This window comes from Falco cherrug, chromosome 18, assembly GCF_023634085.1.
Source record: "Falco cherrug isolate bFalChe1 chromosome 18, bFalChe1.pri, whole genome shotgun sequence".
NCBI lineage: Eukaryota > Metazoa > Chordata > Aves > Falconiformes > Falconidae > Falco > Falco cherrug.
Window position 1 is genome coordinate 7,173,597 of NC_073714.1, and position 23,808 is coordinate 7,197,404.

The window sequence follows — 23,808 nt, forward strand, 5'->3', positions numbered from 1 at the left end:
CAGTCCCCTCACTTGGCACTGTCACCCACTTGGCACTGTCACTGCCTACACGCTTGGCACCGTCACTGCCCCGTGCCTGGGATCAACATCACTGTCCCTGATGTGGCATCACCAACTGTCCCACACTTGGCTCCATCATGTTCCCCCTCGCTGGCACCGTCACTGCCCCAACTTGGCATCACGGCCCCGGGGAGACACTAAAATCGGGAGTGAACCCCCTAACACCAGTGTAGCCCTCAGCATCAGCGTTCTCGTTATTCGCAGTGCTGGGGGCGCAGGGGGTGGCTCCCCCCGCCCCCCGCCGCACTCACTGAGCACCCCGCAGGCGCACGTGGCACACGGCCGAGCCCTGCACACCCGCAATGTGTTGCAACGTCATCGTCACTTGAGCGCGGGATCGGTGACACATTTCTCGCCTCACACAAACCAGCGGCGCCCCCAGACAGCACCGCTGGAGGGTTGTACCACCCCGTGTGCCCCCCGGCCGGTTTGCCTGCTCTGCGGGGCTCCTGGGGTCGGAGGGCGCCATCCCCCTCCCCCGTTACCTTGGTCCCGCTTTCAGGCAGCTCCGGGTGGGCTGCGCCCCCAGCAGCCTGTCTCCTCCCGCGGCCGGTGCTGGGGGCTCCTCGCTGCACAACCCGGCTGACGAGGTGCTCCCCCGGCCCCGCTCCGTGTTCCCTGCTCTTCCCAAGGCTGCCCCGTGCTCCGAGTCCCGTCCTGAGCTAAACACTAAATCAGTGTCTGGTGACCGGGGAGTTTAGACAACGGGGGGGCACCGGGACTGACCACCAGGACCCTGCAGACCCCAGGAGGGGACAAGGGACACCAGGACCGACTCCTGAGATCTCAGGGAGCCCAGGAGGGGGACAGGGAACGACCGCCAGGGACACAGCAGGACCGACCCCTGGGACACCACGTTGCTTGTGGGAAGAGAGGGACACCGGGAGCGACCCCCAGGGGGGCACTGGAACCAACCCCCGGGGGGCACCGGCACAGAGCCCCGGGGGGGGGCACCAGGACCGACCCCCAGGAGCCCGGGGGGTCTGGCCCCACACCCACCTCCCGCCCCACGCCCTGAGGGGCTCGTGGACCCCATGCACAGCCCCCGGCAGGCTGAGGGCTGGGAGCCACCGGCAGCACCCCGCTCCCACAGCTCAGGGCCGGGGGGTGTGGGGCCCCCGGGGCTCGGCCACCTCCCTGTCACCCCTTCCTGCCGCGGGGCGGAGGTGCGAGGGAGGAAGGGGTCTGGCGAGCCGGCGACGCTCCATTTTAAGGGGTTTTTGGGTTTCTGCAGCGCTGAGTGGTGCAGCCGTCCCCACAGCCCGCTCGCCGGGCTATAAAAGCCATGGGCGTGGGACACGCCAGCTCACTGTCACCTGCTGTCACCCCCCAGCACTGGCTGGCACCCTCCATCACCCTCTTGAGTGGGCTCGCCATGGCTGCCGCCTTGCTCTTGGTGCTGGTGGCAGTGGGAGGTAACAGGGGTCCCTCCTGCCTGGCATCTGTGGGGAGGGGGCAGCAGGGGGACAGCACCCCGGGGTGGTGGGGGACACATGGGGAGGGACATGGGGACAGTGGGGATGGCGGCCTGGGTGTCAGTGTTCTTGGGGACACGGGGATGAGGTCTGTGTGGGGACCTGGGGATGGCAGGGTACATGTGGGGATGGGGACCTGGGGGGGACAGGGATGGGGTCTTTGTGATAATATGAATGGGGGGGAGAGTGTCTGCATGGGGACCTGGGGATGAGGGGGACAGGGTCCTCATGGGGACAGGCACATGGGGATGGCAGGGACAGAGTATGTGTGGGGACCTGGGGACAGTGGGGATGGCGTCTATGTGCGGACCTGAGGGTGGTGGGGGCAGGTTCCACATGGGGACCTGGGGAAGGCAGGGATTTCATCTGTGTGGGGACAGGAACGTGGGGGTGGCAGGGACAAAGTCTCTGTGACAACAGAAATGGCAGGGTCAGGGTCTGCATGGGGGCTTGGGGATGAGGGGGACAGGATCCTCATGGGGACAGGCATGTGGGGGTGGCACGGCCAGGGTATGTGTGGGGACCTGGGAACAGTGGGCACAGGAGGACAGGGCACAGGCAGGAGGGATGGCAGGGACAGCGGTCATAGCACAGGGATGGGGTCCCCCGTGAGGCACACAGGGACCTCGGTGATGGGCTCATGCTCCCACCACCGCACTCACCATCGCCGTCCCCACTCAGTGGTGCAGGCTGCGGCCCCTGAGCCCTGCCAGGGTGGTCCCGCGTCCTGGTGCCAGGACATGGCCACTGCCATCCAGTGCCGCAAGGAGCAGTACTGCCGCGACCACTGGGACAGCCGGGCCCTGGTGAGCACCAGCCCCACTGCCCCATGGCTGCGACACCAGCCATGGGGCAGCCCCTGTGAGTGCTTGGGCCGTGCTGGGGCCTGGTGCAAATCTGCGGGTCTGTGTTGTCCCCCCCGCAGTGGGACATGGCTGAAGGGGATGCAGCTGAAGGGGATGCGGTGGCACCGGGCAGGGGGAAGAAGTGCAGCCTGTGCACCAAAATCATGGAGAAGTTCAAGTCGATAGCGGGTGAAGACCCTGATGAGGTAAGAGGCTGGCTGGGGGGCTCAGGACAGGGGCTCGGGGGGCTGTCACCCCACATGCGGCCCCACTGATGACGTTGGGGCTGGTCCTGGCAGGCAGCGGTGCAGGCAGCACTGAACAAGGGCTGCCGGGCCCTGGGGAAGCGCCTGGGACGCGTCTGCAAGCAGCTGGTGAAGAAGTACAGGGAGCAGATCAGCGAGGCTCTGCAGAGCGAGGAACAGCCCCAGGACACCTGCACCGCCATCAACTTCTGCAAGGCCTGAGCGGCCAGCACCCACCCCGTGTACTGCGCCCCACGTCCTGCACCCTGCGTCCCGCACCGCGATCCCATGTCCTGCATCCTGCACCCTGGCATCAGGCACCCTGCATCCCACACCTCACCTCCTGCATCCTGAACCCTGGCATCAGGCACCCTGCATCCCACACCTCACCTCCTGCATCCTGCACCCTGGCATCAGGCACCCTACATCCCACACCTCACCTCCTGCATCCTGCACCCTGGCATCAGGCACCCTGCATCCCACACCTCACCTCCTGCATCCTGCACCCTGGCATCAGGCACCCTGCATCCCACACCTCACCTCCTGCATCCTGCACCCCACATTCCTGCGTCCCGCCTGCACACACCCCCCACGTCCTGCAGCCCACACCCCACGCCAGCCTTGGTGCTGGAAGGGCACTGGGGGTCCTGCGGCTCCAGGAGGGACCCTGCCTGCACAGCTGTAGGGTGGGGGGGAGACAGGGGAGCCCAAAATGCACCCTGGAGCGGGGGGAAGGTTGGAGGAGCAGCTTTGGTTGTCACTGGATGTGGGGTGACGGGGCGATGGTGGCCCCCGACTCACCCCTATCTCCTTGTCTCCACAGGGCTCAGCCCCACAGCTGGCCCCGAGTGCCACCCCCTGGACCCTGACCCCTCTCTGAGCCTTGCCTGTCACCCCAGCCCCCCAGCCCCCTCCCCAGGCAATAAAGCCTCTCACCCCAGGCCACCGCGTCTCCTGGGAATGGTGACCCTGTGCTGGGGGTCTCCTGGGAGCCCGTCCTTTGGGGTGCTGTCCCTTGTGCTGGGAACATGCCAGCTCCCTGAGGACAGCAGGAGCTGTGTGGGGGTGCGAAGCCTGGGTGGGATGGAGCTTCCTCCCCCCCTGGGGACACTGCGGAAGGACGAGATCCCCTCCTTCCATGGTTTATTTGGTCAGAGCGAGTGGCGGGGGCGGGCACCCCCTGTCCCCTCAGTCCTCTTCATCCCCGTGAGTGACGATGTAGCACAGGGAATTGTAGTCGATGTTCCCCAAGATGTCGGTGGGTGTCACCGCAAACATCTGCTCCAGCTGCAGATGTGTTGCACCCAGGGGGCTGTGACAGGTCCCTGCAGGCGCCACGTGGGGGCCACGGGGGACAGGGTGTATGGGGGACACGTGGGGCCCTTGGGATTGGGGTCCCTCTGGGGCACACAGGACCTCAGGGGTGGGCCCAGGGTCTTGGGGAGGGGGCCGGGCACGTGGGGACCTCAGGGACAGGGTTCTGCTGGGGACACGCAAGGATCCTGGGGAACCCAGGGACAGGGTGTGTGCAGGGATGACCTGTGGGGATCTTGGGGCTGGGGTCCACATGGCGCATGTGGGGATCACGGGGCTGTGGTTGTACGGGACCAGGCAGATGGGGACGGTGGGGACAGGGTCTCTGGGGGAGCTGGGGCTGGGGGCTGTGTCACCCTGTCCTTGAATCCCCATGGGCGGCAGAGCTGGACCTCCTGGTCACCCACTGCCCCCAAGGGGCTGGTTGCCCCCCTCATGCAGGGACATGCGAGCGCACAGGGTGGGCAGAGGCCAGCACAGGGGACCGTGATGGTGACAGTGACAGCCAGGGGAGATGCCTCACCTCCTCTGCAGGGAACCCTCCGCACGCCTGGGTGGCCTCGGCTGTCACAGTCCCCTCACTTGGCACTGTCACTTCTCTGTGGCTGGTGCCACATCTGTCCCCACCCTTGGCACTGGCATTGTCACCCACTTGGCACTGTCACTGCCTACACGCTTGGCACCGTCACTGCCCCGTGCCTGGGATCAACATCACTGTCCCTGATGTGGCATCACTGACTGTAAACGCTTGGCTCCGTCACTGCCCCCACCCTTGGCACTGTCACTGCCCCTGCAGTTGGTGTCACCACTTTCCCACACTTGGCAATGTCACTGCCCCAATGTGGCGCCGCAGCCATCCTTATCCCCACGGAGTGCCCACTGACCCGGCTGCAAGCAGTTCTCCTTCAGGTCCGCCTGGGTGATGATCCCGTCCCAGTTCTGGTCGATGCAGCTGAAGGCCTGGAGCAGTGCGGGCAGGGGGCCGAGCCCCAGCCCCTCCCGTCCCACCCCACTACCTCCTTGAACCTTGAACCCCTGGGTCTGCGGTTGCTGGAGCATCGTTGGTGCTGCGCTGTGCCCACCTGGTGCGGGGAATCCCTTTGGTGGCCCTGGCCAATCAGAGTGCAGCCCCCCCCCCCCCCTTCTTTTGTGCCCCGGCCAATCAGAGTGCAGGGAATCCTTTTGTTTCTTGCAGTCAACCAGCCTGCAGGGAGTCGCTTCCTCCCTGTTTTTTTTTGATCACAGCCAATCAGAGTGCAGGGAATCACTTTTATAGTCCCAGCCAATCAGAGCACAGGGAGCTCCTCCCTTATTTTGGCCGCAGCCAATTGGAGCACAGGGAATCCCTTTTGTTTGGTTCTGGCCAATCGGAACACAGAAAACCCTGCTAGCTGAGAGCTGCCACCAATCAGAGCCCAAGGATGTCTTTCTGGTGGCAACCAATGAGAAGACAGGGAATTCTGCTGGCCGATGCCTGCAGCCAATCAGAACAGAAGGAATTCCCTTTCCCTCTTCCAATGAGCTGGGGGGATCCCGGGGCTGTTGGGTGGCACCTGCAGGGCTGGGGGCTTGAGGGTGGTGCCACTGGGCTGGCCCCAAACCCCTGCGGTACCCCAGATCCCCAGGGTGGCCCCAGTACCCCGAGATGTCCCTAGACCCTGGGGTGTCCCCATGTCCCATGTGGTGGCCCCAAACCCCAGGGCAGCCCCAGATGGTGTCCCCCAAGTGGCCCAGGCACCCCAAGATGACCCTAGATCCCGGGGTGCCCCATGTCCCAGGGTGGCCCCCGGCCCCCTGGGGTGGCCCAGAGCCATGTGGTGGACCCAGATGTCCAAGGGCGGCCCCAGAACCCCACGATGGCCCAGACCATGAGGTGACCCCACACCCCCAGGGTAACTCTGACACCCTGGGGGGCCCCCGACTCCCAGGAGGACTCCAACACCCTGGGGTGTCCCCGAGCCCCGGATGGACCCCAACCACCCTGCCCCAGACCCTCTGGGGGACTCAAATCCCTGGGGTGCCCTAGAAATTTCAGAGAATCCCAACACCCTGGGGTGCCCCAGATTCTCAGAAGGATCCCTGCACCCTGTGGTGCCCCCAACCCCCAAAGGGACCCCAAACCCCTTGGATTCCCCAGGAAAACCCCAATATCCTGGGGTGCCCCAGACTCCCAGAGGGACCTCAACACCCTGGGGTACCCCAAAACTTCAGGGGGATCCAAATCTCTGGGATGCCCCAGACCCCCAGAGGGACCCCAGGGGTGCCCCTAGTCCCCCCTGCAGCACCCCCACATCTCGGGGTGCCCCATTCCTGGTGCTGGGAGGGGTCCCCGGCTGCACTCACCCTTCCCCGCTGCAGCCTGGGCTGGGGCTCCCGGGGGCACCCTGGCTTTTATCCCCCCTTCTCACCCCAAGCGAAATCAGGTGGGGGACGTGTGTGGGCAGCCGAAGCAGCCTTGTTGCCAGCGCTGGGCACTGACACCGCCAGGCTGTGCTGGACACAAGCCAGGCCAGGCCCCCCGGTGTCACCGCAGCTGGGGGACACTCTTTATGGCTGGCTGGGAAGCGGGGCCGAGCTGTGGCACCCCGGAACATGAAACAGCCTCAGGGGGTGCCCCCCTGTTTGGGGTGGGCTGGGACCCACTGGCTTTCAGGGTGCTGCTGCAGGTGGGATCAGGGTTGAGCCCGTGGTGGGGGGCTATGCCCCCTTTTGAGGCAATCAGTGCTGGGGGGGGGGCAGGGCACCCCCACGTTCTGCTCCCCACCTTGTCCCCATTGCAGGCTTGAGGCTGGAGGGGATCCCTGAAAATTGGCACCACATCTGGCACAGCTCTGGTGCACTCCAGTTGGTCTCTGCACCCCGGGGCTCACTGGTGGGGGCTGGCCCAGCCCCCTCCTCCACCCTGACCCCCAAGTACCCCCCAACCAGCCCCTTGTCTCTCGGCCAGCCCCTGGGGGGGTCTCATCCCCAGCGGAGGGGTTGGGGGTGCATGCAGAAGCCCCACGCTCTGCAGCTAGGTGAGGATGCAGGGGGCCGGGGAGGCACAGGAAGACACCCCCCGCCATGTGTGGGGCAGCCCCATGGTGGGGGTCTCCCAGTGAGCACAGGGGAGACAAGGAGCTCTTTCTCAAGCCCGGAGAAGTCCACGCAACCCCCATTTATTGGGGAGCTGGGAGCCACCTCTGCCAGCGGCAAATCTCTCCCCGTGTCCGTCTGCTCCTCGCAGAGCTCTGAGCGGGACCACCGTCCTCCCACCCGCCCCACCATCATCATCCTCAGCTTCCCCCCGAGTCCTTTCTCACTGCCCCATCATGCAGGCCATTTTGCAGGCGACGGCAGAGATGAGCGCGGCTCCGCGCCCGCTGCCTTCCTCTGACTGGATGAAGGTGATGTCGCAGCCGGGCGTCAGCTGCCGAACCGTGGCATGGAAGCGGTCCTTGAAGCTGCCAGAGGGGAAAAACCCGGGGTCAAGGCTGGGGGGATGTAGGGGGAGGAGGAAGGGGGTGGTGGCGGGAGGAAGGCTCTTGGGAAGCCTCACCTGGGATGGAGCTTGTAGACGGAGCCGTCAACGCCCACGGTAATTTTGAGGGTCTCCTGGCTGCGGCTTTCCCGCATGCGGTTGATGACGCCAGCCAGCCCGGCCGAGCACATCTGGGCAGCACGGGTGGAGACGCTCTCGCAGACCATCCGCACGATGTCACAGTCCGTCCCCGAGGGCAGCAGCTCAAAGGCCGTCAGGATGTTGTAGATCTGCTTGCGGTCATCAGAGTCGCTGGGATGGGGACAGAGGGGCGCATCGGCCAGGGGGACACAGTGGGACACAGGGACCCCGTGCAGGGCAGTTGTAGAGGGCTGGTGTGGGGTGACGGGATAGGGGATCCCAATATGGGGCAGAGCAGGCTGGTGTGGGGTGATGGGTTGGGGGACCCTGATATGGGGCAGTCAGAGCAGGCTGGTGCGGGCTGACAGGACACGGGGACCCCAATACAGGTCAGAGCAGGCTGGTGTGGAGTGATGGGACAGGGGTCCCCCATGTGAGACAACCCTGCATAGGGTGATGGGACACGGGGACCCCCACGTGGGAACACCTGGTGTGGGGTGGCTGGACAGACACCCCACTGCACCTGGACCGGTGTGGGGTGACAGGACAGAAGACCCTGATGCGGGGCAGCATAGCAGGCTGGTTTGGGGGTGCCACCTCCCACCGTGGCCCTGTCAGCTCCATACCTCTCGATCTGTGACACGAAGCGGGTCTCAAAGGTCCCACGGGTCTTGAGCTTCTCAGAGGCCTCCCCGTTGAAGAGCAGGTTCTCATCCACCAGCTTCAGCAGCACCAGCCGGACGATCTCCCCCATGTACTTCCCCCCAATGATCTTCTCATAGCTGGGGGGGAACACAGGCAAGGAGGCAGCCGTCAGGGCCAGGGCTTGGCGGGGGGCCACGTCCTGCAGCACCCCTTCTTTCCTTCCCCCTCACGTGCCGGACACATCCCTGCGCGTGGGCATGGCGGCCAGGGCAAAGGACCCCCGCCTTGGGGGTACCTGTGATGAGTTGCTCCAGCCTCAGCTGAGCCCAGCATGGTGCAGGTGGGCAGGGGAAGAAGAAGGGTGGGCAGAGGGGACGCAGCTGGGAATTTGGGAGGGGACACCCAGAGGAACTGGATCTGTCCTATTCCTTACAGTTGCTGACCGGGGTTAAGTGAGGTCTCGTCCACCACGCGGTCGTACTCCAGGAGGAACTCGTCCAGCTCCCCCGAGGCGCCGAAGGCCCCCCACTCCGTGTTGACGCACATCCTCCCCTCGTTGCCCTCCACCAGCTCCACGTTCTGCATCTCCTCCATGTAGCAGGCATTGCAGCCTGTCCCTGCCAGCGGGAACCAGGGATGGGACCGGGTGGTGGCAGGGGGGACAACGCTGATCCAATACCCATCGCGATGGCTCTGTGGGGCAGCCAGCTCTGTGGCTGCGGAGCTGTGCTCGGAGCTGCACATCCCCCTCCCGATGTGGATGGGGAAGCTCAGCCCTCCTGCTCCCCCCCGGGCCCTCCCCGCAGCCCCGTCCGGCTGCTTGTCCCTGGTGGGTGTCGGGGGTGGCCCCCGCAGGGTCCCAGGGGCTCTGGCAGCCGCACGGTGAGGGCAGCCTGGCCTCCGGAGGAGGTGATGATAAACAGCCCGGCGCTGGCGGCGCGGTGTTTACCCAGGCTGAGGGGACAGTGCGGAAAGCCCAGATGGCCGCGTGGTTGATCGCACTAAAGAGAGTGTGGGTCTGGGGGGTGGCGGGGGGCTGCCCCCCTGCAGGGGGGCAAAGGAGCCTGGGGGCTTCAAAACCATCCCCACCTCCCAGGCTCCCCAGCACGGCCAGCACCAGCCACCTTCAGTGGGTCCCCACCCACACGGTGAGGTGCCAGAGCCACCCGAAGCCTGGAGAGAGGATGTCCCCTGCTGGGGGTGGCCGAGCCATGGGTGACCAGACCCATTGCAGTGACCAACCCCTTTCTACCCTGAAGGTCCTCCCACCACCATGCCAGGCCCAGGTGATGCCATCTGGCGTCCCAACAACAGGAGACCTCGGCAGGGTGCCAGTGCCACACACCTGTCCTCAGTGTGTGTCCACAAAAAGGACAAGCCGCTGCTCACAGCAGGGGAGTGTGAGCGGGGCCATAGGAGCAGTCCACCCCCGCCTGCCACGCGTCCCTGTGGGAAGGGGCCGTCTTACCCACAATCATCCCAACCTCGCACCGGTGATCTTCATAGTAGCAGGAGATCATTGTGGCCACTGTGTCATTCACCATTGCCACCACGTCCATCTCGAAGTCCTGGGGAGGGGAAAAGGACCATCAGGGTCTCACTGGGGGTCCAGGCTGTCCTGCAGCAGGGAAATCTGGGGTGGAGGGTCCCCAAGGGCAAGGACGCATGCATGTGTCACACACACACGTGTGCACACACATGGAATGACCCTTCCTGGGGACAAGCTGGGCTCCAGCAGTCCTGTTGTGGGGATGGCCGGGGGTACCAGGGCCTCCCCACTGCTGCAGTACCAGCACAAACCGTACGCTCATCTCACCCCTCGCCGTTTGATGGCATCTCTCAGGAGCCCAACCACATTGTTCCCTTCTGCGCCGGAGGCTTTGAAGCCCTTGGTCCAGTTCAGGAGGATGCCCTGGAGTGAGGGTAAGACCGAAATGGGGCTGTAGGTATAGCTGGGTCATGGGGACCCCCGAGTTCTTGTGCTGCGCGGCCACCCCCTCACCTTGTCGATGTCCTCGTGCCGCACAGGGAAGGAGAAGGTGAAGCCCAGGGGCAGCTTTTTGTGCTTCATCTGGTGCTTGTCCAGGAAATCAGAGATACACTCGGAGATGTAGTCAAAGAGCTGGAAGAGAGGAGGGCCAGCCTTTGCCAGGGGCTGTCTCCATCCTCCCACTGCCCATGGCCAGCCACCATCCCCGCCACAGGTCCCCCAAGCGTGGCCACCTCCCCACCACCCCCAACTTCTGCCAGCTGGGATGAGGGATGTACCTGCTGGCTTCCCCACTGAAATGTGGCACGGTGTGCCCCTGCCTGGTGACAGGGACCGTGCGGGAGGGGACGGGATGCCCTGTGTACCCAGCTCACCATCTCAGCCGTCCCTGTCATGGCATCCTCTGGGATAGAGTACATCTGGTGCTTCGTTTTCACCTTCCACTGCCCTTCCTCCCCCTCGCCCACTTTCACCAGCATCACACGGAAATTGGTGCCGCCGAGGTCCAGCGACAGGAAATCTCCGACCTCTGCAAAGCCAGGGAAGGGAGACACAAGATAACCAGCTCAGAGGGGAACTCAGACTCCTGCACCAAGTTCGGTGAGGTGCAGGGAAGAGGTGACATGACAAAGGACCAGGAGCAACACCCGTCCAGCCCAGCAGCGCTGTACCTGAGCCCTCAGGTGTGGAGCGGACATAGGTGGGCAGCATTTTGACAGAGGCTTCCTCATGTGTCTCCAGCTTTAGCCCTCGGTCCATCTCTTTTTGCATCCGGTACATCACCTTCTTCAGGTCCTCCTCCTTCAGCCGGAACTCTGACAGGATCCGCTCCACCTGCAGCGGGACAGACGGCATCAGCTGGGGATGGGGGACATGGGACACAGGTGGTCTGAAACACAATAAGTAGTCCAAATTTTCCTTCCTCTGGCCCTGGTTTTCCCCATCAGCACACAGGCACCCCAAAACACCTTATCCCATCTCTCTGCTATCCTGCTTCAACCTAACTGACACACTGGTGAATTCACAGGACCAGCATGAGCCACTGCTGTCCCCAAATCCTCTCTTGGTGCTGCCTGTGAGCCACCCGTGGTTGGCACAGGGGTCCCCATGCCATCACCTTCAGCTAGTTGATTTGCCATGAGCTCAGGTGTCGAAGGCAGTGCCATTCCAGCAGGGCTTGGACTGGTGACCTGGGACATCCCATCCCACTGGATCCCAGGGTCTTTTCCAGCAAGGAGCACTTCCAGCGATGCCATTCAGGAGCTTAGTGGCTCCTACCACGGGTGTGGGACACCTCTGGGTTTGCAATGAGGATGCTGGTGTCCTTCTCAGTCCCCCGGGAGCCGGGAGCATCCCCCTCCCTGTATCCTCCTGGGAGCCACGGGCCCCTTTTTCCACCCATCAAACTCAGTGTGAACAGGGGGCTGAGGGCGGGCGGGTGGGCGGGCAGGACCACAGGCAGGATATAAAAAGTATTATCAGGAAATGCTCCCTGGCCTTGCTGCCAGGGAGAACCGCAGGGCCCACTTGAGGAAAGCGCCTGGCAGGCAGGACCTGTATTTACCCTTCATGTAGCAACCCCAGGCTCCGCAGCCAGCGCAGCCTCCATTAGCCACGGCACGTAATTGGGGGCAGGCAGCCCCGGGCTGTCAGATGGAGCTGGGGGAGCGAGCGCTCGCTGCTCGGCCAGATGCAGCCGGTGGCATTAGAGGGCTCATTAGTCACCGGGTTCCGGGCAAGCTTAAAATGCTCCCGCTTGCACTTTCACCAGCAGACGGATGTTTTCCTCAAGGCTGCTGCTGTTTCCCGATGTGTTTCAGGGTGGGAGGCTCTGTAAAAGGCTTTGGGATGTGGTAAAGTGTGCATCAGGAGGGCACCCACCACCTCCATTTAGCCAAACCCTGACCCTTGCTGCTCACCCTGACCCCCCCAGTGCATCCTGACACATCACCCAGCCCCGAATGCCATCCCTCAGCCTCCAGGCTGCTGAGCAGGGGCTCATCCCAAATATCTCCTCACCCTGAAAGCTCCTGCCCCGCAGAGCCCTCGCCACAGCCAGGCGGGACCCCGGCACCTCAGCACCCCTTCAGCCATCCTCCCTGGTCCATCCCGGTTCTGAAGACCAGGGGCTCCATTAATCCTGAACCCGCAAGGTGCTGTGAGACAAGATGCCAAGAGACATGGCTGCACCATGGAGGACACTGCTGTGCCAGGGGATGCCGCTGGCCACCCCCAAAAGGGGCTGGGGCAGCCCAAGGCAGCACCGTGGTGAGCTTCACCTCAATCCGGAAGGTGCTGAGCCCAGGATGGGTGGTAAAATCCTGCCAGGGGATTTGACCATCTTGCCTGTGTCGGCAGCTGAAGGTATTCAGTGCAAAGCCACCCTGTGGCACCACTCGGCATGTGAATGCCAAATTTGCCACAGCCAGAGGATCCCTGTCCCCAGGGCTGGCACCCGAAGGTGGCACCCAAGGGTCACAGTTTTATTTCTCCAATGGTTTTTTTCCATCTCAGGTGCCATGTGCCCCTACTCATCCCTTCTCTTGCCTCCAAAACAATGGGTTTGGCTCTTCCATGGTGGGATTTGGCTCTTCCAATGCAACCAAAACTGGCTCTCGGCTTTCCAAGGAAACTGTTTGCTCTGATCCATCCCACAAAGGGGACAAAGCTGGAATCCACACGGCCGAAGGCTGCAGTGGCTGTGATGCCCAACTCTGCCAGCCATGCACTCCTGCCCCTGGCACATGCCATGTCCCCTCGGTGTCCCCTTGGATGTCCCAGTTGGCAGCAGGGAAGCATCTCACTGTCCTTGCCCATGGCCCCGTGAGCTCAATCCACCCGGGATAGGAGATGGGAGCAGCTTTCCTCAACTGGTGTTTGGCCAGGGATGAGCCAGGTGCCATCCTACTGGGTGCCTCGGTGACAACGGTGACGACCAGCCGAAGGAGGTGACAGGCCCCACCTCACCCCAGGGGCAGCAGCCGCTTGGCTGGCAGCATGATGACAAGGGCAATGCCCAGATGGTGGGAGCATCCCAGCCAGGCATTGCGGTCCCACAAATGCTCCCAGCTCCATCCCAAGTCCTCAGTCGTGTTGGTGACGGGGGACAGCCCATGCCGTGCCGAGACCCAGCACACCGAAATGCAGAGCCCTGGTTCGCGGCGCTGGGCCCCCTCCCTGGACTGTGCTGGGGGGTTAGCCTCAGGGACGGGGACCCCTCTGGCACACCAGGGCTGACCCCAGGCCACCTGGCTTTGCCCCTGGAGCCAGCGTGCTCCCAGTCAGCCATCCTCTCTACCCGGCTGCTTCCATCCTTTGCCTGGCCACAGATGCCCACAGCACCCGGCTGCTCGCTGCTGGAAGCCCGGGGAGGATCCGCGCCACTCCCCACACCCACTGGGTGCCCCTCACCCTGTCTCCCCACCAGCCCCCCCCCGGATCACCCCGGCAGCAGCCTCACCTTCTCCTTCCTGCCGCTCTCCATCCTGGCTCGGTGATCCAGCATGGGGGCAGCTGTCGGGGTGGGGTGGGCTGCGTGCCGAGCCGTCCCCCCCCAAACCCCCGGGCACCCCGCTGCGGTGCCTGGCCTGGGGACCAAGCCCCCTTCCCCGTCCCGGCAGTCGTCTGGCCGGTGCTGGGCTGCTCCGTCCCTCGCTCTGCCGGAGGATGCTCCACTTTCGCTGCCTTATCTCATCCGACGCCCGGTGGCGGCCGCCTCCTCTCCAGCACCTGCTAAGGGGGGGGGATCCTGCCCCCCCCCGGCCTCTGGACCCTCAAGCAGAGGGGCAGGGAGCGCAGCCTCGTGCCCTGGTGGGCTCAGCCTTCTCGCCCCGCATCCTTCGCACCGGGGACACACACGGGTCGAGCTCTCCCCACTTGCTTCCTTCCACCGGTAAATGTACTTACTGGCGCGCGGGACGGTTTTCAGTGCGGTGAGGGGTCACGAGCCCACCCCGGTGGGTTTCTACAGCTAGCGGGGAAGTCCTGGCGTGGTGGCGAGGCTTGGCCGGGACCCCTCCCTGCTGGGGGCCACTGGCCCTGTCATGCGAAGCACCACGCCCCGGGCCACCCGTGTCCCCGCTCCAGTTGTCATATCAACAGCTCGATGTCCTGGCGTCGGTGGCAAGCACTCCACCCGACGGCTTAGCAACCCGGCACGCTCCCATGGAGACCGTGCCAGGCCCCAGCGGCCGCAGCTCGATGACAAAGGTTACGGCCACCCAGCGAGGGGCGAGGGTGACTGGGAAGTGCTCCATACCCCCAGGATGGGAAAAGCGCTGGCGATGCCGGGATTGATGCCAGGCATCGTGGCAGACTGCGGACAGCCGCCGGTTTAGGGGGGACGGGGACATGGCGGTTCCCCCTTCATCCCTGGATCGGTGGCATCTCGGCCAAGCACTGGGGGGCACCTGGGGGAACGCCAGCTTATGGGGGTCCTGGTGGGCAAGAGGATACTCCCAGCCACGGGTGGACCCCAAAACCTGAACGTGGCAGCACCCCCTCGGCACGGAGTGGGGAGCGGGGAGGCGGGCTCCCCGGGGAGCATGGACGGGCGCTGTGGGGCCAGCAGCCCCACAGGGAAGCCAGGGGGCTCTGGGGAGGGCGGACGGTTTGGGGGTGTCACGGCAGGGCCTGGCGGGGGGGACAGGGTCACCCCACAGCGCCTCATCCCCACCCTGCTCCCAGCCCTGTGTTGGGGGGGGCAGCTGTGTTGGGGGGGGGCAGCTCTGGTAACATGTGCCCACCCTGTGAGGGGAGCAGGCCCTATAGTGGGGTCCTCAGCCCACAGAGGGGCCCAGACCCCCTGGGGGATGCACCCCCACCTCACCAGCCAGCCCCCACACTGTGGAGGACAGTACAGCCCCACGGACGGGTCCCCAGCCGCCCCAGGGGTCCCTGCACTGTGGGGAGAGGCCCCCCAAGCGGGGCCCACTCTGGGGCAGGAGAGAGGCCCACCCCCCAGAGACACCCCCACCCCCCGCGCAGGCCCCATGCCACGGGGAGAGGCCGCGCCACTGACAGACCCCGGCCCCACGGAGCCGCCCCCGCCCAGCCATGGGGCCCCCAGGCCCCGTCCTCTTCGCACCCCCGCGCAAAGGACGCCGGGATAGAGCGCCCTCTGCTGGAGGCCCTGAGGAAGAAGCCCCGCCCCATGACGCCAGGACAGCCCTGACTGGCCGCCCAGCTAGAAGGCGGGCCGCGAGCGGAGGTGGGCGGGGCTGGGGAAGACAGGCGCTTATTGGTCAAGAGGTTGAGGGGGCGGAGCGCAGTCAGAGCGTGCGCAGAGTGGGCGAGGCCCCGTGGCAGTTGTCTGGGGCGGGTGTCACTTCCGGGTGCGGCGCTTCTGTTTCCGGGTGGCGCTCAGTCCCCGCCCCCCTCGTTAGCCGTCGCCTTCTCCCAGCTGCTTCCGGAACCGCCGGTACTGCGGGCCGGGCCGGGGGGAGACCGGGGTGTGGGCCTGGCTCGTACTGGGTGGGGAGTGGCTCGTGCTGGACCCGGGGGCTGGGCCGGGGGCTGGGCCCGCTGGGTCATACTGGGGGCCGGGCCCGCCGGGGGCCTGGGCTGGCTTATGTTGGAGGGGTGGGGACTGGGTTAGTTGGGTTATACTGGGGAGAACTGGGTTATACAGGGCAGGACTGGGCTATTTGAGGTCACACCAGCGTGGGGGGTCATTGCCAGGGTGTCCCGGCTGAAGGGACCAGGGCTGGTGGCCAGGCGAGCCTGGGGGAGGCATGGGACGGGGTGACAGGGCAGGCCCTGGGGGTGTCAGCAGGCAGGCGTGTGGGTGCAGGTTGCCTCGGGCCGGCATTTAAAGGACAGAGGAAGGGACTGGGTGATGCAGAGGACCCCCAGCCACAGGGGCAGGAGGAGGGTCCTGGTGAGGCCTGGGAGAAAGGCCCAGCTGCTCGGGAAGGGTCTCACCAGCTGCTTGGTTTCCAAGCCTGGCGGCAGCCTGGCCCCTTTCTCATCCCCCGGGTTTCCTTCCTCTCCTCAGGGAAGCGGGAGACTCCAAGATGAGGCTCTACAGCCTAAGTGTCCTTTACAAAGGCGACCCCAAAGTGCATTTACTGAAAGCTGCCTATGACGTGTCCACTTTCAACTTCTTCCAGAGGTCCAGGTGGGTGCCTGGAGTGACAGAACCTCCCAGGGGGGGATCTGGGGGCAGGAAACTCGCCTGTGCCCTGTGAGGCTGGCACGTGGCTCGGGCAGGACCTTGGGGAGAGGGTGTAAAAGCTTTTGGTGGGTTTTCTTCCCCGTTCTGCTCCTGTGTCACCAGGGATGCAGTGGCAGCTCTTAACTGACTTTTCCTAAGGGATAAACCCACCAGAGATGCTCTCCTGGGGAGATGTGACCCAGCACACATGATTCAGTGCTGCAGAATCCACTTTGAGCAACCTTGCAGCCTCTGGAACAGGGTGAAACCTCATTTCCCCTAAGAGCCACCCAGGACCAGCAGCAGCTGGAGGTCAGGTTTGACTCGGTAAATCATCCACTGTAGCCAAGTGATAAAATCTGGCTGCAAGGAAACACCCTGAGTGCTCAAGTCAGCCATTCTCCCTTGCAGTGAGTGCCGAAGCTGGGTAGTCACGGCAGCTCCTGGGGTGTGAGGCGAGTGGGAGGCTTGTCTTTGTGTCAGACTTACAAGGCTCTCCTGACACCTCCGGTATCTTTTCATTTAGGTGCTTGGTCTAATCTTAAACTTTTCCCAGCCCACAAACCTCTGCTTGGGTTATTCTGACTGCTTCAGGTGAGCCGGTTTAGCCCAGAACACTGATCTGAGCTCCCGGGTGTCCTGCTGCCTGCTCCGTGCACACAGCCAGATCACGGAGCGCTCTCAGCAGCTGCCCTTGAGCTGGCAGCTGAGGCGAGCTCCTAAAAAGCCTCTCAAAGTTTTAAAATCAAGCAGGCGCATGTTGTGAAACCACTCGTTTCCCAGCCCCTGACTCCAGACGATAAAGGCCTTAGGAAATACTCACCTATGGGACTTCATGCCCCATCCCTGCCAAGATCTTATGGAGCCTTGAGCACATTTGGTTCTGCAATCCCAGTGGTAAAGGGAACATGCTGAAGTAAGATTGTCTTAAAAAATACTTTCTTAGCTAAATGTGCAAGAGGGATAAAGGAGCTGTGCCAGCGCTGCCAACACATGTGCTCCAAGATGGGTTGCAGCGGGTGAAGTAATCTTTTGAAAACCCAAACGACTTCATAGTCACAGTTCTTTGTTTTCCAAATCCTGAGAAGGTTCCCTGTGTGGTTTTGCTGTCAGGTACAGCTGAAAGAGCTGCTTCCCTGACAGAGGGCTGTTTCTTTGCTTAAAACATTCTTGGTTTGTTGGGAGCAGCGATGATGTTGGGGGTGGGGGGGTGGGGCTGTCTGTGCTTGTTATTCTCCAGTGGTTAATCCTTGTCCTGGGCTGGTTCCCGGGTCATGCTCGGAGGGGCGTTTTGTTCACCTCGGTACCTGTGTGAGCACAGCCTAGGTGTGATGTATGAGGTGTGACTAACTTAAGTTTGGGTTAAAAATCCTGCATGCACATTTTTTGAGGCTGTGGAGTTACCAGGGAGTTCGTTTGGATCTGGGATAAATAGGGTTGTGGTTCCTGGGGGCTGTAAGAACCTGCTGGGTAGATGGATGGGGCTGGCCTGGCCATGCCAGCGCGCAGTGTCTGCTGTCAAACATCTGCCACATAATGTGGGAGAGTCAGGAACACAGTGTGAGGGAATGAAGTCTTCGGTGGCTGATTCCTCCAGGAATACTGTGAAGAATTGTGACAGTGGGGGCTGTGGCTGCCAGCAGGTCTCCCACACCAGGAGGAACGTGTCGGTCCTCTTGTTTCTGCTGAAGTTGGATTAAGAAATCTTTGGGCTGGTCTTTTCTCTGCAGTGCCTGGAAACCCGACAGTTCGGAGTTTCAGTGGAGCTGGTGTCTGATTGCATGGTGTCCAGGCTGGGAGAAATGCAAAACCCCCTAAGGAGTATGTAAACCATGAGAAGAAAATCCCCGTTCTGGAGTTGGTTCCGGTGGTGGAAGGCAGTGAGGAAATTGCGGCCTTTGCTGTGCCGGTGTCTGCTTTTGTTAACGTTTCCTCGGCGCCACATCATATGAAGCTCCTGAGCGGGAGCTGTTGGTGCAGGGGGTGTTTGAGCAAATTGTAATCTGAGCTCTGACAGGTTTCTCTTCCTGGGACTTCCTAGCTGAAGTGGGGAATTTGTCACCTCATGTTTATTAATCCCGGTGTGCCCAGGACCGTGTGTGTTTGGAACAGATTTATTTTGCACGTGCTCATGATTTTTGGCCTCTGTTTTTACTGTGGGGTGAAGAGGAGGGTTTATGCGAGAAGCCTGTTTGGCAGGACTCGAGCCTGGGCTCAGGAATGTTTTCCAGCCTTTAGAGCAAGTTTGGCTTAAGGATGTTCCTTAATTTTGGCTCAAAGTGGTAGGTAGCTGAGGTGTGTCTGCAGGTCAAACAGCTTTCCTGGGATGCCGGCACCTTGCGTGGGATTCAGGTGAGGGCCCCAGGGGCCCCAAGGAAAAAGACTCCCACAGGAGAAGGGGCCGGAGCACCCCTGCAGCCCCTCACTGCGTTAGAGCAGGGCGCAGCCACTCATCAGGCACTAGACAGGCAGATCTGTGGGTCAGTGGTGGTTTATGTCCTGCTAAATCACCAAAAAGCAAGTTGTGTCCAGGGCTGCGAGTCTCTCGCCGTGGATGGGGAACACGGGCGCTCCCCAGGACGTGGCAAAGCTGGAGTTGTTGCGTGGTGGCTGCAGCTCTGTGTGTGTGCAGGGTCTGGCTTCTTCCTCGAGGAAAACCCACAGCTCAGCCATGTCACCATGACCCAAATGTGGCAGTGGAGTTGTGGGGAAGGGTTTCAGTTCACCCAAAACACTGGTGACCTGCGGGACAGACTATCATCCCCATGGCTGCTGCGCCAGCACCCCTGTAGCTCCCTGGAGCACGTGCAGCTCCCACAGACCTGGGACCCCTCGCAGACTCGAGTGCCAACGCTTTGTGTTTGCAGCGTGCAGGAATTCATGACCTTCACGAGCCAGCTGATTGTGGAGCGCTCGGAGCTGGGCAGCAGAGCCTCCGTCAAGGAGCAAGGTAAGAGGATAACCCAGGGTCAGCACATGCAGCTGCACGTGCTTTGTTGCTTGTCTGTTTATGATAAAAAAATGAGACCTCAAAGTGAGGTTGTTGAGCTAGGCGAGAAGCCAGCCCGCCCCGCAAGAGAGGTTACAGGAGGACCAGGGACGTGCCTGGCAGCCAGCTGCTGCCTTCAAGTTTCGTTACTCTTCCGGCCGCCCTTGGAAGGCTCAGAGCTGTCAGGCTGCGCACCCTCTGCTCGCTGGGTTTGTCTTGTCCCACACAGCGGCAATGCCCCGAGGGGCAGCTGTGCTGGCACAGCCTCCTGTCCCTTGAGCCCTGCCGTGCAAGCCTGGGCTCCGTACCCTGATCTCTGGCTGCACCTCCAGCCTCCCCACCCTGCTCCACGGCTCCACGTGCCTCCCAAACCCTGGGATGCGCAGGGTGCGGCCTGGAGTTGGCCACTGCAGCCTCTTTAATAACACTCCAGCCTTGTGACTGGTCGTTATTTATTAAAATCAGGCCGAGTGCTTCCCCTGCTGGTTTGTGTTTAACTCTGGCACTACCTGCTGCCCTGGAATGTTCATGTCATGTCCTGTACCACGTGGCTAGGCTGCGGTAACCTGCTGAAGCACAACTCGGGGCTGATTTTGATTCTCCCTTGAGCCCTTCCCACTCTCCTAATGAAATCATGTGAAATGCGGTCACTGAATTAAAACTTCCAGGGCAATGTGGAAGAGCTGCAGGGGCTGGGCAGGAGGTGGCGGGTGCTGGGGGAGGCTCTGGACCTTCACGCTGCCTCTCTGACATGAATTCTCTGCCCAGAGTACCTCTGCCACGTGTATGTCCGGAATGACGGGCTGGCTGGAGTGGTGATTGCAGATAATGAATATCCGCAGCGAGTTTGCTTCACCTTGCTGGACAAGGTGAGCGCGCGGGCTGGGAGTGGCTCCAGGGGCAACAGGCTGTGCATTGGGGCTGCTCTGGGGACCTCTCTGATCTCCTGCTCATGCTGTGACGAGGAAATGACCCTCCCGCTCGTTAGCTGGGGGGACATGGGAGATGAGCTGAGCGGGATCTGGCTGGCCCAAAGACTTCTGAGCCATGCAGTGCCTTGGCTTTGCATGCCAGGACTTAGTCCCAGCTCCACTCTGCTGCCAGCCCAGGACAAACACTCCGTCGTCCTTGGCTAGCTTGGGTTGTATGAGGGAAAACTGGTTGCAGCCACGCTCCCGGCATTGCTGAAAACTGGTGATTATGTGTCTGGCAGGGTGCAGGGTTTTGGGGACAGTCAGGGACAGCCACCCCTACCTGGTGTCAGCACCACTCTGTCAGTCGCTTGTCCGAGAGGTTGGTTTCTGTTTCTTACCTTGGCTTGTTCAAAAGGGAACAAAGAAGAGGAAAGAAATCTCCTTTTATGAGGAGATTCTGGTCACTGTGAGCCCACAGGCATAACTGCTGGGCAGTAACTGCCCACTTCCTTATGTCGCAGGTGCTGGATGAATTCTCCAGGCAGGTCAGCAAAATAGACTGGCCTTCAGGATCCCCAGCAACAATCAGCTACGCAGCCTTGGATGGATACCTCAGTAAATACCAGGTACAGCCTCCCGGGACCACCACAGGGTGGTGGGGAAGAGGGGTCCTGTGCAGAGGCTGGGGAATATGAGGTCTGGAGGTGGAAGCACGGGTAGTGCCTGTGCCGCCGCGGGGCCATGGCCCAGGGGATGCCGACATGCCCGTGGTGGCAGTGCCAACACTGTTGTTTCTCTCCAAGAACCCCCGTGATGCCGACCCGATGACCCGAGTGCAGGCGGAGCTGGATGAGACCAAAATCATCCTGGTGAGAAGGACACTGGGCCCATGGCCAGGACGCTCCAGCTGCCATGTCTGTGCAGGGGTGCCCGTTTTGGGGGGCTGGGGTGTAGGGTGGCCTTCCAGGCGACGGGGCTGTCCTGTCTTCTCCATTCCCTGGAGACATTCCTGGTGCTTTGGGAGCTTCCTCTGCCCTTCCTGGCCCTCTGGGCTGGTCCAGCACCTCCACCTTCTGCTTGGGGCTGGGGAGCGAGCAAGGAGGTGCCAGTGCCGTGAGTCAGCATTTGTTTTTTTCGGCAGCACAACACCATGGAGTCGCTGCTGGAGCGAGGGGAGAAGCTAGATGACTTGGTTTCCAAATCAGAGGTGCTTGGTGCACAGTCCAAAGCCTTCTACAAAACTGTGAGTGCAGGTTTTCATCCCCGGGGAGGGTCACCCTCCTCCCTCAGGAGCCAGGGATGGCCTGGGGCTGGGCAGAATAAATCCCCGGGCCAGGGGACCTGGGTGGCAGGCAAGGATCGCCGGCTGCTGGTGCAGCTGCTTTGACCCAGGGGAGCGTGGTTGCCCGAACTCCAGCTGCGGAGCTCCTCAGCTCCTCGATCTTGCCCTGCAGCTGGTGGCGGGTGATGCCGATCCCAGCTGCGGCGGTTGCTGGTGTGGGCTCTGGCTGAGGTGACGGCTGAGGGGGTCAGGTCTGTGCCATGAGCCTTCAGCGCCGGGGCACAGGGTGTTTGCTTTTGTGGTGAGCCGTGAGGGCTGGGACTGTGCTGGCTTCCTCTAGTGGGAGGAGGACTGTGTGGGCCCCCCGTGGCCCTTGGAGAGCTGCAGTGAGTGCCACTGCTGGTTTTCCTTTTCTTCCCAGGCCCGAAAGCAGAATTCCTGCTGTGAAATCATGTGACGCGGACCCTGGGGTCTCCTGCTCCGGACCACCAGGCCTTCGCTCCCCTTCGGACCTCAGCCAGGACAGAAAGCAGAAGCCCAGGGCAGGTTCCCAGGCCTGGGCTGTGCCGTGGGGGGCAGGGCTGGGCCTCCTCGGCTCTGCAGGCTTATGTGACTGTTTCATCTGGAGGGGATGCCGAGCCTGGCATTGGGCCGGCACCCCACGGGGTGGGGGGAGCACCGGAGACCCGCTGCCCTTGCTTTTCCCGAGGGTGGCTTGGACCATGGGGCGCCCAGCCACACGCACTCCCCTGCCTTTACACCTGTAACACTAGCCAGTGCCTCGGCATCCTGGCACTACTGGCCTGGGGGAGGCAGGGAGAGAGGAACCGGGGCTCCCGCCGCCATGCCTGGGGCTGCCTGGGGAGCCGGGGTGGGTCTTTTATGTATTTGTGTCCTAAGAGTGAGCCCGGGGGGTGGGAGAGGGGGAGTGGGAAGGGAAGAAGAGGCGCTTTCCTCTGGTGGGGGATGCTCGCTGCTGGATTATCACCCATTGCCTCCCTGGGCAGCTTTTCCCAATGGCGGTGAGCTGGAAGCTGTGCCCCCAGCGCCTACTCGCTGGCCTCCATCCCCAGGGAAGGAGCAGGGCTGAGTGGGTGACAGGGAGGGGGCTGCCCCAGGGCCCTTTTTCTGGCTGCGGTGGAGGTGTGGGAAGGAGCCGAGTGGGGACAGGGCAGGCCTGGGCAGCCTGCGGCCCCCCTGCCTGGCTCCGTGGGTTGGGGGGTCTGTCCCCCATTGCCCTGGCCGGGGACTTGTCTGCGCCCCACCGTTCACCAGCTGCTGGGGGGAGAGGGAAGCTGGGGCAAGCGCAGAAACCAGCCCCAGTGCTCGGGCTGCTGTGCTGGCAGGAGGGGAGCAGGGCCGAGGGGCAGCTGGGGGGGCTCACCTGCCTTCCCTGTGGCTCAGAGACCCCCTCCCCTGCTGCCATCAGCCTGGGGGGGCTCGCTGGGCGCCCAGCAGCCCTCGCTGCCTCCTCTTCCTCCTCCTTTGGAAGGGAAAAAGCTTTTGCTTGAGATTGTATCGTGATCGGTGTTGCCTATTGTTTCTGTGCTGCTGGCCACACTGGCCGGTGGGGATAAAGTTGTCTTTGGCAGTTGTCGGCCGGCTCCGACTCTTTCTGCAGCTTCCCTGGGTGGGAATCGGGCCGGGCAGGGCCGGAGGGGCATCCCCATGGGCCCTGGGGGCAAACCAGCATGTAGGGATTTACTCAGCCTTCTCCCTCCAGCTACTTTTTTTGGTCAGTTGTTTTTCCTCATAATTTATTTGCAGTTTTCCCGAGACAAAAACAAAATCAGAGTCATCTTATACACTTACAAGGCTCAGAAAGAAAAGACAAAGGGATTGGGGGGACAGGGATGTGCCGGGGGGGGGGGGGGGGGGGGAGGGGGGCGGGGACGACACACGGAAAAAGAATGAGAGAAAAGGGGAGAAGAGAAAAATTTGGCAACGATCCACCAGCATTCATGGGACAGTAACAGCTCAGCTCAGCTCCTCGACATACAGCATTAGCGCCCGAGGTTTGCTCCCGCGCAAAGGGCATGCAGAAAAAAATAATAATAATTAAAAAAAGAAATAGATATCCCCCAGCCCTTCCCCCCCCCCCCCCCCCCCAGCCAAAAACAGCCCCCAGCAACACACGGTGCCTCCGGACGCAGAGGTGGAGGAAGGGGAAGCCCCAGGGAAAATGCGTGGCCGAGCTGGAGAGTGCCCAGAGTGGGTGATGCCTCCCCCAGGGAAGAAGAACGGGGGGGAGATGGGGTCCCCCTGAGCACTGGCTGGGGGGAAGGGAGGCAGGA

At 62.5% G+C, this 23,808-nt stretch overlaps 4 protein-coding genes across 5 annotated transcripts; 2 read left to right on the top strand and 2 right to left on the bottom strand.

Annotated features, from left to right (window-relative positions):
* Positions 1–1,314: 1,314 nt before the first annotated feature.
* Positions 1,315–2,960, top strand: LOC106631101 (antimicrobial peptide NK-lysin-like). Its single transcript, XM_014279177.3, has 4 exons — positions 1,315–1,475; positions 2,217–2,341; positions 2,461–2,586; positions 2,680–2,960. The coding sequence occupies exons 1-4, from the start codon at positions 1,346–1,348 to the stop codon at positions 2,845–2,847; spliced, it is 549 nt and encodes a 182-aa protein (XP_014134652.3). The 5' UTR covers positions 1,315–1,345; the 3' UTR covers positions 2,848–2,960.
* A 350-nt stretch (positions 2,961–3,310) lies between these two features.
* MYL7 (myosin light chain 7) lies at positions 3,311–4,998 on the bottom strand. The gene is made up of 2 exons (XM_055696396.1): positions 4,824–4,998; positions 3,311–3,950 (listed from the first exon to the last, which is right to left on the bottom strand). The coding sequence occupies exons 1-2, from the start codon at positions 4,996–4,998 to the stop codon at positions 3,814–3,816; spliced, it is 312 nt and encodes a 103-aa protein (XP_055552371.1). The 3' UTR covers positions 3,311–3,813.
* Positions 4,999–7,210: 2,212 nt separating this feature from the next.
* Positions 7,211–14,719, bottom strand: GCK (glucokinase). The gene is made up of 10 exons (XM_055696293.1): positions 13,636–14,719; positions 10,847–11,009; positions 10,550–10,704; positions 10,188–10,307; positions 10,002–10,097; positions 9,654–9,753; positions 8,619–8,802; positions 8,167–8,322; positions 7,478–7,711; positions 7,211–7,382 (listed from the first exon to the last, which is right to left on the bottom strand). The coding sequence occupies exons 1-10, from the start codon at positions 13,678–13,680 to the stop codon at positions 7,238–7,240; spliced, it is 1,398 nt and encodes a 465-aa protein (XP_055552268.1). The 5' UTR covers positions 13,681–14,719; the 3' UTR covers positions 7,211–7,237.
* Positions 14,720–15,469: 750 nt separating this feature from the next.
* YKT6 (YKT6 v-SNARE homolog) lies at positions 15,470–23,109 on the top strand. Of its 2 annotated transcripts, none has more exons than XM_055696346.1 (8): positions 15,470–15,594; positions 16,171–16,293; positions 19,197–19,279; positions 20,087–20,187; positions 20,754–20,858; positions 21,036–21,101; positions 21,374–21,475; positions 21,936–23,109. In XM_055696346.1, exons 2-8 carry the CDS (start codon positions 16,190–16,192, stop codon positions 21,969–21,971), a joined length of 597 nt encoding a protein of 198 aa, XP_055552321.1. In that variant the 5' UTR covers positions 15,470–15,594; positions 16,171–16,189; the 3' UTR covers positions 21,972–23,109. The 2 variants fall into 2 exon arrangements, with proteins under 2 accessions (XP_055552321.1, XP_055552322.1); XM_055696347.1 differs by having other exon boundaries at positions 15,555–15,647.
* The last annotated feature ends 699 nt before the right edge of the window (positions 23,110–23,808 follow it).